At 55.2% G+C, this 14,908-nt stretch overlaps 2 protein-coding genes across 3 annotated transcripts; both read left to right on the top strand.

Moving 5' to 3' along the window:
• Positions 1-1,330, top strand: LOC108925900 (interleukin-8-like). Its single transcript, XM_018738243.2, has 4 exons — positions 1-126; positions 498-630; positions 705-791; positions 904-1,330. Exons 1-4 carry the CDS (start codon positions 63-65, stop codon positions 914-916), a joined length of 297 nt encoding a protein of 98 aa, XP_018593759.1. The 5' UTR covers positions 1-62; the 3' UTR covers positions 917-1,330.
• Positions 1,331-4,126: 2,796 nt separating this feature from the next.
• hpf1 (histone PARylation factor 1) lies at positions 4,127-11,550 on the top strand. 2 transcript variants are annotated; one of them, XM_029259012.1, is made up of 10 exons: positions 4,127-4,406; positions 4,983-5,121; positions 5,454-6,064; positions 6,785-6,941; positions 7,791-7,974; positions 8,065-8,163; positions 8,241-8,409; positions 8,951-9,038; positions 10,214-10,306; positions 10,410-10,725. In XM_029259012.1, the coding sequence occupies exons 3-10, from the start codon at positions 5,483-5,485 to the stop codon at positions 10,691-10,693; spliced, it is 1,656 nt and encodes a 551-aa protein (XP_029114845.1). In that variant the 5' UTR covers positions 4,127-4,406; positions 4,983-5,121; positions 5,454-5,482; the 3' UTR covers positions 10,694-10,725. The 2 variants fall into 2 exon arrangements, with proteins under 2 accessions (XP_029114845.1, XP_029114846.1); XM_029259013.1 differs by having other exon boundaries at positions 4,129-4,406; positions 10,134-10,306; positions 10,410-11,550.
• The last annotated feature ends 3,358 nt before the right edge of the window (positions 11,551-14,908 follow it).

Below are 14,908 nucleotides of genomic sequence, written 5' to 3' on the forward strand. Positions count from 1 at the left end.
CTCCAGCGTTCAGCGTTGCTCCTCCTCGGTGGCCTGAGCTGCGTTCGAAGCCCAACATCAGCATGAACCCCAGACTCAGAGGCTCCGCGTTCATTGTCCTGCTGGCTGCTCTGAGCATTGTTGAGGGTGAGACGGCGTTCACTTTCCTCCTGCACATGGAGCTGTAGCCCTGTCTTCAGGAATCAATGTGGGCAGCGAGAACGTTCTAGAACATCGCACGTAGCCACACATTTAGTTGGACTGTAAGGAGTATTACACTGACATTTACATTCATTCATGTAGCTTAAATGTGCTGTACATCTCAGAGAGCAATACAGCAGTGTATCACACCACACCGCTTTACACCACTTTACCACACTGCAAGAGAATGAGCTAAAATAAGCAGCCAGACCGTAATAAATACAGTGGAGGGTTAAGGGTCTAATTCATTGTGTGTGTGTGTGTGTGTGTGTTTGTGAGAGACACTCGTGACCCCTGACCTTCAACAACCCCCACAGGGATGGGCGTTAGAGGAATCGGAATGGAGCCGCGCTGCCGCTGCATCAAGACGGAGAGCCGGCGCATCGGCAGCTACATCCAGAAAGTGGAGCTGTTTCCTCCGAGCCCCCAGTGCGAGGACACCGAGATCATGTGAGATCCAGTCCCAGCGCTGCTCCGCACACCTCCTCCTGACCTCACCTGACCTCTGCTTGCTCCTCCCACAGCGCCACTATGAAGAGGAGCGGGCGGGAGATCTGCCTGGAGCCCACGGCTCCGTGGGTCAAGAAGGTCATCGAGAAGATCTTGGCCAAGTGAGTCCCCCCGTCGTTCGCTCACCTGCAGCCCATCAGGGCGTTTTGACTTGATGCACAAAGCGTTATTTTTTACTTTATAAGTAATGTTTCTGTGACACGGTTCTCACAGCCAGAAGCCCTGAAGACCTGAAGAAGGAGCGTGAGAATAAAAAGTCCACCCTCAGGTGTTCCCAGTGTCATGTTCCCCCCGGAGCACAAAGAGCGACTGATCGATCACTTGTTCTACGACACTGAGCCGTGTTACAGTGCAAGCAAGAAGTTCATGGCTTCTTCTCGTCCCCCAGATGTTTGTCCATGGAGACAAATCTGAGTCATACTGACATTTATAGAAGTCTTGTGATTTATTTGTATTTATTTATATGTTTGTGTTTAATTTATTTACAATTATTTTTATTTCTGATAATGTTATTTAAATCTTTAGCACATGATTCAATTTCTTTGTTTCAATACTGTGTGCTCTGAAAAATGATGACCCACTGATGTTGAGTTGATGCACATTGTATCTGTGAGATGTACGTCGCTTTGGACAAAAGAGTCCAATAAATGAATAAATTTTCATGTAAATCCATTTGCGATATGTTCTGATTTAATGTTTAAGTCGCAATGAATTTAGAGCTGTTGTACTTCACGACACCACATGTCTGGATGTCCTCAGTGCTGCTCATGTATCTCAGGCTGTATTGGGCTCTGAGGGGTTTGAACCTGTGATGCACTGGTATTGATGGGTGACAGTGAACAGCTCGGCCAACCAGACTTTCGGCATCCAGCGATACAACCAAAGTAAAAGTCAGAGAGGTGAACAGTCACACCCTGAGCTCCTTGCAAACTTCTGTGGGTCAATTTTACAGTACCATAAAGATTCTTAACCCATCCATGAAGCAAAGTCACTTACACTGTAATTAATACTGATGTAATGTTTTGATAATGTGCTAAATATTATCTGAGATAAAATGTAAACATTATCATGGAGTGATTTGTACTGATCTATCAGTAAAGTCACTAGTACACACACAGCCTGAAACTGCTTGTCTCAACTAGGGTTGCAGTAAATGGGAGTCCAACCCAGCAACACAGGGCACAAGGCTGGAGGGGGAGGGGACATACCCAGGACACGATGCCAACCCCTAGCAGGGCACCCCAAGCGGGACTCAAACCCCAGACTCAGCGGAGAGCCGGAGCTGGTCAAACCCACTGCGCCACTGCACCCCCTAGTCACAAGTACATATTCCTTACTATTAATCGCCCCGACAGGCCAGGCCTCCTTTCTTTCGGAGTCTCACCCCTGACCCCATGACTGGCCACACCCAGTTTCCCCCAAGCGGAAGTTTCCCCATCTCCCGGACAGGTGACCCGACCATTTCTCTGACTGCCCACTCTTCGTTTCCCTAGTCGGCCCCTCCCTCGTCACCCTCACCTGACTGGCAGCTGTACCCGGAAGAGAAGTCTTTAATGAGGAACGAGAACCTGGTGTGGCCAATAAAGCCAAATGAGGAGCCTGGGAAGGTGAAGAAGCAGGGGGAGAGGGGACCTCCGAGATGTTTGGGTGAGAAAGTGTCAGTCTGACACCTGTGACTTGACTCTCTGAAAGTATTAGACAGCTGAGCCGGGTGGTAAATGGGGTACAGTCAATTTCTAACACCGGCCACTCTATGGTTGCGAGTCATATGGGTGCCAGTCTTAGAACTTACTGACTACACTGTGTAGTTTACTGCTGGATATGTGGTTTTTATTTTCTGCTTTTCTTTTTGGGTAATTCTTGCTATTTTCCTTCTTTGCTGCTTCTGAATCCAAAAGACCTTTTCTCTCTGATGATCTGAACAAGGTTGCAGTGACAGGAAATGCACACAGCGAACACAAACACTGCTAACGCACCCAGCGGTGTGAGCATCACTTAATCTCACCTATAATGTCTGATTCGGAGTCTAACTGAAGGTCGGGACTGGCACCGTACACTGGTGTATATACCGCGGTACGCGACAGGTGGCCTGTGCTCCAGAGTGAGTGTCTGTTTCCAGATCCCTGCTTCTGTTCTGCTGATGTGAGGAAGTGTGTGTGTGTGTGTGTGTGTGTGTGTGTGTGTGTGTGTGTGTGTGTGTGTGTGTGTGTGTTGCTCTCTGAGAAGTGCGTTGCCTTGGAGAAAAGTGTCTGATGAACGAATACGTGAAATTACGTCTATTGTGTATGTCTTCACAAAGCGCGGCGGCGGGACGCATCTGGAAGAGGACCGTTCGGAGAGACCGGCCGAAGCCCCAGGCGGTCCTCGTCCCGCAGCCAGCGCTGTGTGCGCGCGCGCGTGTGTTGAAGGGCCGTTGCCCATAAGGCTTGTCGTGAAGGCACCGGTGTGTTCCGCCACGAAAGCTCACCGCACTCTTAGGACACCTGTGAGGGACTCGGTGCCAGCTCTGCTCACTGCGACGCTCACGCTTCATCCCCGTGAGCCTCGTTACACACACACACACACACACACACACACACACACACACACACACAACTTATTGCCTGGCTCATTTGCTGTGGAAATGGAGAAACGTTGGAGGAATTTATTGTTCGCGCTTTCCCAGGAATGGATGACGCTGCTCTGTGCGAGAAGCACTTGGTCACATTCCCTCTGTAGCAGTCGACCACCTTGCTTCTGCGATGATTCATTCATCGAATGCATCATTTTCGGAACCTTTATCTGGGCCGCGATTGCACGTCCCGCTGCCGGGCTGCGCTGCAGCCAGCTGCAGAAACAGGAATTTTCGAAAACTCTGCTCATGGCAGGAGAGAAACGGCAGCGTCGCGGAGAGTATGAAACAGGCCGAGCTGAACCCGGGGCACGTTGGTCAAAGGCAGTCGACGCGCCGCTTTAAAGTCAAGGGTACCACAGCAGTGAAGCACGGCGGGGCTCGAACCAACAACCTTCTGCTTATGAACCCGAAAGCCTTTGCCCCTGTGCCCCCTGCTGTCCAATGTAACACACTTCACTGTCACCTTTCTTCTGTTGCTGCAGAAATAATCCATCATTATGGATTGTGTCTGAGTGTAAAGAAATGGCCAGCAAGTAAAAGTAGAAATACCACATTAGTTGGTGTATTCCTGTATCTTTCCCTGTATCTCTCTCTGTAACACCACAGTAAGGAGCTGCAGAAACAGGAACTCAACTAAGAGCCAGCCAATCAGCAGCGCCCCCACAGGCGTGTCCCGGTATTGCGGCGAGCGACACACACAGTTCCCACGGCCGCTGTCAGACGCTGCCGAAGGCACCGCAGGGGGTTGTGACGGAACTCGCGCCGTGAGCCTTGTCTGTTTCTCGGGCGTCACTGTGACGTCGCTGCGGTTCCTGCTCATCTGAGCGAGTGCCAACAGACGCACCCTTGCATCATAGGACGCGGAGGTGACACAAGCGTTGCTTTCTGTGCCGGGACGTGATCGCAGAGGGGAGGAACGCAGTGGGGACATTTCGCAGGCGTGAAGCAGCGCGTCGAACTCGGTCAGCGGAACATGAGACCCGGCGGTGGTGAATGAGCCTGAACGCGGCCGAACGCGGCCCTGCGTGCTCCGCCCTCCCAAGCGCTTCATGTGCGCCACTGCTGTGCTCAGCTGCACATGATGGGAAGCGGGATCCTGCAGGTAAAAGCAGCGGATGCAGGACGTGTCCAGAGCAGCAAGTGTCAGGATGCAGCTGGTAATGCAGTGGTTACAGCCACAAATTTTGGACCCAGAAGTTGCAGGTCCAAATCCTGCTTCTAGCCGTAGTACCCTTGAACAAGGTACTTACCCTAAATTACTCTAGTAAAAACAGGTATATAACTATAAGTCACTTTGGAGAAAAGTGTCATCTAAATGAATAAATGTAAGTCTCACTTACCGAGAGTATGAGGAGGTGTGTGTATGTGTGTGTGCCAAACTATGCTGGTACGTGACCACATGAGATGCTGGGGGCCACGGCACCAAGGTCTTGGATTCTGTCCAAATGTTTGTTTGTCGCGTCACACACGTTGAGCAACAGTGGACTTTTTCACACAGTTGCAAGGAGAACACACACACACACACTCTCTCGCACGTACACGTGCACTAAATTCAGCACTCTGAAGTACGGCTTGTTTCTCTCCACCGTATGAACCAATGTGCATCACACAAGCGGCTGCGGAAAACTTTACCCATTATTCAGTTCTAATTGCAAATTTATCGATTTATCGTGTGTAGGAGCCCCAAGCGGCCAGAGGAAGAAGATGCTTTCGTAGGCCGTAACCAGACTGTCGAATTTAATGCTGGCAGATACAGGATGTCAATGAAGAGACGAAGACTTGGCCAGGTCAAACACAACTCGTGCAGCATGTTCTGTGTAGGTTTTTTTGCTCTGGTTTCATCCCACAGTCCAGAGACATGCAGTTCAATTGAATAGGATGCCCTAAATTGCCCTTTGTGTGTGTGTGTGTGTGTGTGTGTGTGTGTGTGTGTGTGTGTGTGTGTGTGTGTGGGGGGGGGGGGGGCTACCCTGTGTTGGACCTTAGACGCACTGTTTCCAGGATAGGCTCTAGTTCGCCACGACCCTGCTCAGGACAAGCACTTATTAAAACTGAATAAAGTGGAAAAAACAAAAAAGTGAAGTAAGTAGAAACTGGTTAGTGAAAATGTATGACTTTTCCATCTTTTTCTTCCGCAATATTTTTGCAGCTCGGACCTGCAGACACTTTATTGCCGGGATGCAGCGCGGCTGCCGGTCCAGGTCCGAAGCAGCGGCAAGCGGCCCAGCGGCGGCCTTTGCGAAGAGACACTTGGAAGATGCAGAGAAAGGCGCGTGGGCTCGGTGCCCACGTCGCCCAGGTTCGCGTCAGCGGCGCGGCGACCGAGGCCCCGAGGGTCCGGCGAACGTAGCCCAGCCGCACGGACGCGGCGGCTGCGCCGGGGGATCGCTTCCGGCGGCCACCTCCGACGGGCCGCGCTCCTTGCGACGCGGGACCGAGTTACCCGCTGCGTCGCCCCGGCACGTTCCCCGAGTTACTTGTTTTTACCTGCATTCCTCCTTCCTTGTGTTACCTGCTACGGTTCATCCCCCCGTTCGTCTCGAGCCCCACCGCCCTCTGCCCTTTGCCACATGGTTGTTGGGGCGCGCCCTATCTTGCGCCTCTCGCCGCGACACTCCGGGCCGCCAGATGGCGCCGTGCCGCGCCGATGACCCCTCTCCTGCTCGCGTGCCCTCTGTCCTCCGCGTGCGGGACGGCGCGCCGCTCGCGCACACCCGAAGAAGGAGCGAAAATGTCAGGACGCGGGAAAAGGAAAAGCAGGTCCGCGCGCCAGGTACTACTACGACTACGTGCGCTCGCGCCGGCCGCCGGGTCCGCGAGGCGGGACGATGTCGGGAAGAGTCGAGAGAGGAAGCCGCTGCGCTGGGCGCGAGACTCGGGTCGGGCGGTCGCGTGGCAACAGTCTGACACTTGCGTCGTTCACCAATGAATGAACGTGCGGGCGGCGGCTGACGCGACGCGACTCGACTCGACGCGACGCGGTAGCGCCAGCCAGGCTTTAGTTTACGCAAAGTGCTGCTAGCCGCGCGGGCGAGCGCGACCTTTCGTTTCGCGCGCAGCACGTGGCTCTCGTTTGAAACTAAGCGACGCCGCGCTGCCGCGCTGTGATTGTGGAGCAACTGCCGCGGAGCCTCGGACTGAAGCGCGGCCGGGGCTCCTTAACCACTGAACGGCACAGCAGAAACTGAGAAAGAAGCGATATGATATTACATGATACTGATGATGATCGGCATCGATTTCTCCGATCTGCTTCCGCTCACTCGGTAGGGGTGATCGAGGAGGGTAGAGCAGAGCAGCAGCAGGTGGGATTCGAACCTGGCTCCCTCGAGTGGGAGGAGCGCGGTGCCGTGACCGCCGCTCCCCCTGCTGGCCCGCGGGAGCTCCGTGGCCGGTACGCGCCGCGTGTTTCCGGAAGGTTCCGCGCTCCCCTCCGCTCCCTCCGCTGCGGCACCCTAAACTTGCAAGCCGCTTTTTGCGCAGGGCTGCGACGCCAAGAGGCCCCAGGTGGCGCCGCTGAGCTCCGTTCCCGGCGACGCTCTGGCCCAGGACGTGGAGAGGCTCTACAGGCTGCGCATGCCGCCCGACTTCTACCACCTCTGGGAGTTCTGTGGGCGCCGGAACCCGCAGAGTCCACAGGGTAGGCGCCGCGCTCCCCTCTCGCACCCGCGTCCACCCTGTGTGCGCCCCCCCCCCGGGTCCCAGATAAAAAAAAAAAAAGTGTTTCCTGAAATCAACTAAAATGCCAAATTCTTACATCCTTCCTGTGTCACGTTGGTAACGTCACCATATTTTACCATTTTTACAGCAGCAATTTCTCAGTTCTCTCACTAATCGCGGCCGTAAAACATGGTACGAGCACTGTACAAACTGCACAACCGGCTGGACCTTTACTTCCAATAATATTGTGCTTCTCATCATATTTAATGTGCTTCATGTCTTCTGACATGTCTCTTAATGTAATATTCTGTCTTCGTTTTTCTTCTGTCCTTTTCAAGATGACGTCGTAGTCCTGTCGCAAGTGTACCGTGTTTCACTGCGCCCTCTCTAACCTTGGGCTCCACACGTTCTGCGTTTCATTTTGAGATTTGGCCTTCATTACCGGATTTCGTCTTATTGAAGTTGTTCATGTGATAAATGTATTTTTTTTATTAGCGACAACGCAGGGTCACACAAAGAGGCACGGCATCGTATTTCGAGGACGTGGAGGGATGTCACTGTGCTTCCAGTGAACAGGGGTGCAGTGAATTATGCGCTAGGTTTACCTCAGTCGAGGGCTCTGGTTGGTTGAGACTCTTAGCGTGACGGGAAGTCGGAAGTGTACGCGGTGTCCGTGCGCGCCGTACAGTGACATCGGGGGGGAGAAACGCTGCTGTGCACAGCAGTAACCCTGTAGTATGAAGAACAGCCCCAAGTGTCTTTGTGTGTGTGTGTGTGTGTGTGTGTGTGTGCGTGTGTGTGCGTGCGCGTGCGCGCCTGCCAACTCCAGACGCTCTCGGGGAGGCAGGCCTGCGCCTTGTCGGACCCTATGACATTCTGGCGGGGAGACATCGCTCGGCCCAGAACCGCGAACCCAACTATTTCCTGCACTGGCGCTACTTCTATGACCCGCCGGAGCTCCAGACCGTCCTGGTGGTGTTGGGCGAGAGCCAGCAGCACCTGGGATATTACAGGTACTATCGAGGATGGGTTCGAGGCCCCGGAGGGGTGGTGTGGGGACGGGGAGAGCCGCCGGTAACCGCTTGCCCGTGCCGTCCTTGCAGGGACAGTCCCGACGACCTGCCGGCGTTCATCGGGGAGAACGAGGCTGCGAAGGGCTGCCAGATCACCCAGATGGGGGACAACGTGTTCGCCGCCGTCCTGTGAGTGGGGGGGATGGACCGCAGAGGCGCGGGGCTAACCGACTCGCTGACCTGCTAGCTCTCGCCGCGACCCACAGGCTCCTGCTGGAGAGGAGGAGGAGGAGGAGGAGGAGGAGGAGGGAGCCGGCGGGACGCAAACACAACGCCTCATTGCTGCCCCTGGAGGAGGAGCTGAGAACTGCAGCCAAGGCGCTCGGCTACTCGCTGGAGCAGAAGAGCAAAGGCATGAAGCTGCGCGCCAAGAAGGTACCGGAACGCTCGGCTGGGCCGGGGCCGTCGCCTTGTCACCCGAAGGTCCCGGGTTCAAATCCTTAAACGGTTAAACGCACAGTGCTGCACAATTTAGTCAATTTCTGCAAAGCCTCTTGTCAAACTTGCTTAGAGTAACGAGCCAAACAAAGGTCTGTCATGCAATAATGGCCTCGTGCTTAGTAACCCAGGTAAATGTGTCCTCTGCCCACCTTGATTTAGTGACATCATGAGTAGGTGAACCAGTCCGCTGGCCATTTACGTCTCGGTGCGTTTTCCGCTCGCCCTTTCGAGGCACCGCCTTCCGCACGGGTCGCTAAGCGGTGACCTGACCAGGCGGGTCTCCTAAACTGCCGAAGCACCCGCGGAGACCGCAGTGCACGCGTTGCTCCGGATGGACGGTGGGTTAAAGCCAGAGTGCCCGCTGTGAGGTCTCTTGTCGGCCCTCTCTGCTTCCGGATGAGCGAGACGCCCTGTGGACCAGTTCTGCGTGGCTGTAGTGTGGTAATACTACAGTAAGGTAGTACTCTTTGTTCAGGTGGTGGCCCCGACGTTCCATGGAGCCGGCATCGTGGTTCCCGTGGACAAGAACGACGTTGGCTACCGGGAGCTGCCGGAAACAGACGGTAGGAGAGGGGGGATCCGCCGGTCCCCCTTGTTGCCCCGCATGCGCGCGCACACATATGCGCACACACAATCTTCGAGCAGCTGTTGAACCGCGAGCTCAGAATGTGAACCGCGTGACACCCGGCGAGACACAAGCGGCACTTCGAGATGCGAGGAGAAGAGGGAAACGACAGGTGTGTCGGCCCCCCCTGCGGGCCTCGTTGTTCGGTTACGACCCATTATTATCCGCGTCCACGCTGGGACAGACGGTGAGATTGCAGCTACAAAGCCGTGAGATCCCTGAGATACAAACGTTCTGCTTACAAAAAACATTTAATTCCACTTTTCTATTTATGTAGAATAGCAGCTCCTTGTGGAAGGATATCCTGTTTCATCCTTCAAAGACTGCTTTGTGCCCATGGGTCAGGGACGAAAGGGCAGTGCAGGACGGAGTAGGACAGGGCAGTGCAGGACGGAGTAGGACAGGACAGCTTAGGACTGAGCTGTTAGTGTGGCAATGTGTTCTGTCGGCATCCCTGCGCTTTCTGTCATTTTTGCGCTGCTGCTCTTGCTCTTGATGTTGTTCTGAGTGATCAGTGTGTAGGATCTCAGACGGAATTGAACGAGCACAGGTGAGGAGACAAGAAATAAAAAATAATTAGTGATGGAGGCAGCGTTAGTAGTTGATGAAAGGAAACTGCACTACTGTTTTGTTTTCATGACCAGTATTAGTAACTAGTGAAGTGCGTGTGTGTCCGTGTCCCCGTCCCCACTTTCCTTGGGTTTGGTGACGTTTTACACTAAGTGGGTGTTGATCTGGTGGCTCAGGAACACTGCAGGAGTTTGACCATAGAAAGTGCAAGCAGTAAATGTCTTATGAAAGTTCCAGAATGCGCTACCGTCACAGGGCAGTGCAAGACCGTCACACCTACACAAGTGACACATTCATTCAAGTGTCACCTGCTGGGTCCCGCAGCCGGACCCCCTGCGGCGCTCGTGCCCGTTCCGTGTATTAGTTTGGGCACCTCTCCGCCGATACCTGTAGCGCTTGCGAGCACGCATTCGTGTGTGCGTGAAGGAGCCCGTTGCCACACGCGTTTGTCCCCGCCCCGCAGCGGCTCTCAAGAGGATCTGCCAGAGCATCGTGGACGCCGGCGACGACGCAGAGCGACTCAAGGCCTTTGCGCCCCTGCAGGAGATGACGACGCTGGTGCAGTTCGCCAACGACGAGTGCGACTACGGCATGGGCTACGAGCTCGGCGTCGACCTCTTCTGCTTTGGCTCGCACGTGAGCGCCAGCGCCTTCGCCCTGTCCTCCGCCGTCGCCTCGCCCGCACACGCCACCGGCCTTAACGCGCTCGTCTCTGTGCCCCCCACCCCCCCTCCCGCAGTACTTGTACAAGGTGGTGCTCCAGCTCCTGCCCCTGGCCTACAGTCTGCTCAAGCGCTCTCTCTTCGGCGAGATCCTGGAGGCGCACCTGTCCAGCCGCAGTCGGGACACGGTGGACCAGCTGGAGCAGCTCTGCAGCTGAGTGGGAGTGGCACCGGGCTCTTCCTCAGCTGTTGGTCTCTCCCTTGCTCTGTGTGCGTGTGCGTGTGCGTGTGCGTGTGCGTGTGTGTGTGTGTGGTGGGGCGATGGGGCGACGTGTCTGGTGCTAAAGGTGACATGTACTAGTGGATGTGTCATAAAATAAAGTTTATTTTTCATGGACGCCTCTGGATCGGAGTAGCAGCCCCACTGACGTTACCCTTCGCGCTCATGCGAGTGTCCCGGCGTCGCTCCCGGGGACGGCTTGTCCCGCGAGGGTGCGAGACATCCCCGGTCCGTCCCGGGTCACGATCCTTTACACGGAGTATGCAAATGGGGCCGCGCAGCGCGTTGACGCACACACCGATAGAGAGCGAGCGAGAAACTGCAGTGGCCTCCAGAGCAAGGAGTGCGGACGACCGGCTGTGTGTCCTCAGCGAAAGTACGAGGAAGGGGTCGTACTCAAATTACTGCTTCGTTGTTGTACGTTGCTGTGAGGAACAGCATGAGATAAACAAATGAGTGTTAACAAAAAGCATTTTTCTGATGCTTCTCTCCACAGCATTTCAGCGTTCAGTTGCGCACACTCATTTACCTGTTCTTACTTTACCGTCGATTCGGGGTAAGTACTTGATAAGGGGAACTACAGCAGGAGGTGGGATTCGATCCCAGGTCCTTTGAGTGCAAGGTGACGGTGCTGAACACCTCCACATGCAGCTTTCCCGGAGCTCATATTGATAGCGGGCAATATCGCGTGTTTGTCAGCCAAGCATTCTGAAAACAATATTTCTCTCAGTGCCCAGCCTTGGGGTCATGGTGGGGTTAGTCCTTTTGGGTTAGGGTTAGGGCTCTCTGGCCTCACAGCCCACAGCCCTGCTGTTATAGGATCCTTTCCGGAGCCCGGGGGCCAGCGGGTGCCGAAGTGGTCACAGCTGTTGGCTTGGACTAGGAGGACCTGAGTTTAAAGCACACCTCCTCCTGCAGCACACTTGATCAAGATACTTACCCAGAATCGATACAGTAAAGGTTACCCTGCATGGGTACATGGGTAAATCACTGGAAGTAACTTAGCACTGTAAGTCGCTTTGGACAAAGGCGGTAAAAGAGTAAATTGCTAACTGAAACCTAAGTGGGTCGAGAACCACTGCGGCGCTGCCCACGCTCCCGCTCGGGACAGGAGGTGCCCCGCCAGGCCCATTACTACTATTGCTGCTGTTATTAAGCAGAGTGCGGCTCTCAGACGCCGGTGCACCTCGTCCCTCGCTCTGATATCTGATACCGTGTCCATTAGGTTCACCGAGTGTCCAGCGGCATGACGGGAAAAGCCATTTCCTGGAGGACGAGCACTTAGCAAATTGGCATCGGTCTTCCTGATTTGTGTGTGAGCTGCTGTGGGATTGTGGGTAGGCGCTGGGATGCGTTCGTGCTGCGTACCGGGGCCGTTACTGAGCAGGGGTAGGAAGATGGGAGATGAGGCCCTGTAAGGCACGGGGTTCGAGGGCAGGCAGCGCTACAGCTCCGTCTGCTGTCGCAGCTCCCCTCGGTCCTCAGACCCGCAGCACCGGTGTTTCGGCCACCAGCAGCTACTCTGATCTTCACCCCTTCAGTGTTAACGTGTCCATGTGTATGGGGAAGTGACTAGGTGACAGTGACAGCGCCTGGGTGTCGTCCATCTTCTGACAGAGACTTACAGTGAAATCTGAATCTGCAGTATCCCTTCTACACCGAAGAAGGGTCTCGAACCCATCTCTTTGAGAGCCACTTGTCCCCCGATCTCCGGGCAGCTCCATCAGAGTCCAACACCGCATGCTGTGATTATACGTATTTGCTGTTTGAATGTCACTTCTATAGGAACTACTGGAGGGATGTGAACCAGCAATGTGGCGGTGTGAGACACACAGGGTTTGTGTTCATAATCCTCTCACTAAAGCTCTTTGTTGTTTATGCACCTTGTTTACTCTGTTGTGTTTCACTTTGGAGAAAAGTGTGTGATAAATAAAAGCCAATGCATGTAATACTTGTGAAATAACTGTCCTGATACATCAATATCAGCACAGTGAGGGTCTTTGGGTAGATGAATGTGAGTCATACACTCGTGTGTGTTTGATACATTTATTCACTTAGCAGATGCTTTTGTCCAAAGCAACTTGCAACAGATACTATGTAGTGTTATCAGCCCACACCCCTTATTCACCAGGGTGACTACATTGCTAGATACACTACTTACAAGGGGTAACTCATCCATGCATCTCTCTCTCTCTCTCTCACACACACACACACACACACACACACACCCACCCACCCACCCTGGGTGGACCTCAACAGCATGTCCTTGGACTGTGGGGGGAAACCTACGCAGGCACAGGGAGAACGTGCAAACTCCACACAGGGTGAGTGGGGCTCGAACCCACGTTCCCTCGCACCACCGAGGCGCTGTGAGACAGCAGCGCTACTCGCTGTGCGGCCGCGCCGCCCGCATGGTACACTTTAGTAGTACGTACATCTAAATAGAAATGGCTAATGAAATAACGTTACGTGAGGACAAGTCTCACTTTATTAACACACGTTATTTCCCACTCACTCGCTTTCATGAAGCGCTTGTCGGGGTGGTGGCTGTGCGGAGCCTATCCCAGAGTCGCCGGGCGCTAGGCTTGGGGGTGGACGTGGACGCAGGCCGGGTAGCCCCAGGGCGCACTCGCTTGAGAGACACATCTTTGGAGTGTGCAAGGAAGCGTAAAGTCCGCACACGCAAACGCACACAGAGCTGGACTCGAACCTGCGCCCGAACCGCCAGGCGCCGCAGCGGCGATCATCGTCGTCACCGAGCATCACGAGCACCTCCATCAAGAGTCTCGACGGAGCTCGGCGTTGGCCGAAGCGAAGGAGGACGGTCAGTGGGGAGGGGGCGGTCACTCTTCGGTCGCTCAGTCAGTGCTCACAAGAGCTGATGGTGATGCTGATGCTGCGGAGGTTTTCGCGCTGGGAGGAGATCGTCCTCCTTCAGCCGCCCCGCCCCGCCCCGCCCCGCCCCGCCCCCCCCCGGACCCCCCACTGCATCGCACCGCACCGCATCGCCTCGCATCGCCTCGCATCCTTCCTCGCTCCATGAGCGCGTGTACTGCGAGGAGCCGTTAGTGGCGCGGGAACATGGCCTCCCCCAGGTCGTCTTCTCCGGAGGGGGGCTCCCCGCCGAGCGGGCAGCGCATCCGCCAGGTGAGCGCCTTTACCACGTTTACCAGCCATTACCGCGGTTTACCGCCCTCTCGGTTGCTCTTGTCCTCCAGTGCGGATCGGATCGGATCGGATGGGATCCGATCGGCACCGCCCGCCTTCCCTCCTCCCCATCCCCGTCCGCCGCCCTTTTCCCTTCGTCGTATAAACCCGGCGCGAGGACAGCCAAGGCGTTGCCCAGGCGACGGGACCTCGCAGGCGCGCGCTCCGGAGTGCTGCGCTGTGCCGATAGATGTTTGTTTGTTTGTTTGTTTGTACATTGCTGTTGTTGTTGGCTGGACTGCGTGGCGGTTCTGCCGGTTTGACACCGCTGTGTTGAGACGTGTGATCAGATCAGGGACACACTGTCCTCTCAGGAGTCGGTGTGTGTCAGTGTGGAATCCGCACTTCATTGTGTGCATGATTGTGTGTGTGTGTGTGTGTGTGTGTGTGTGTGTGTGTGTGTGTGTGCGTGCGCGCGCGCGCCAATGTCTCAGTGCGCGACGGTCCCCAAGCGGTCCGCTCCCACCCCTGTGGTCGTCCTTTAACGCACTTCCGCAGTGGGCGCTCTGCACAGCGCGCTCCGTGAGCAGGTGTGGTGTCCCGAACCTCAGTCTGGCCGGGGACCCTGACCACTCGGACTTGGCCTGGGGACCGTTACTTGCGCGAGTGTCGGCCCGAATGAGCGATGACTGCCCGAGGTGGTTCATTTGCCCCGGTCGCTCAAACAGGTGCCACCTTTCTGCAGCAGGACGGTGACGCCGGAGCTCGGCGGTCGTGGCCGCTCATGGTCAGCGATGCCAGAGAAGCCCGATGTCTCTGCTGATCTCTTAATCCATTTCGGTGTCTATTTAAGGAACGCACTAAGAAATCTGTCAAGTGCCTAAACGCGTTAAGCCTTTTTTCCACCGGCCGGCCGAGTTCACGTTCACTGCAGCCATTGCACTACCTGTCAACGCCGTCACCTTCACGTAAACGACAACTTTTACCTTAACGAAAACGCTGCGCCGTACGACAGATGTACCGAGAATGATGGGGTCACTGTGGACGAACGCATGGAGGGCGGTGTCGCCGCGGACAAATTTGCAAAGGGCGGCATCGCTGCAAATGACCGTGCGGAGAGTGGTCCTGCCGTTTTGTCCGAGGAGCAGC

This window comes from Scleropages formosus, chromosome 16, assembly GCF_900964775.1.
Source record: "Scleropages formosus chromosome 16, fSclFor1.1, whole genome shotgun sequence".
Taxonomy (NCBI): Eukaryota; Metazoa; Chordata; class Actinopteri; order Osteoglossiformes; family Osteoglossidae; genus Scleropages; species Scleropages formosus.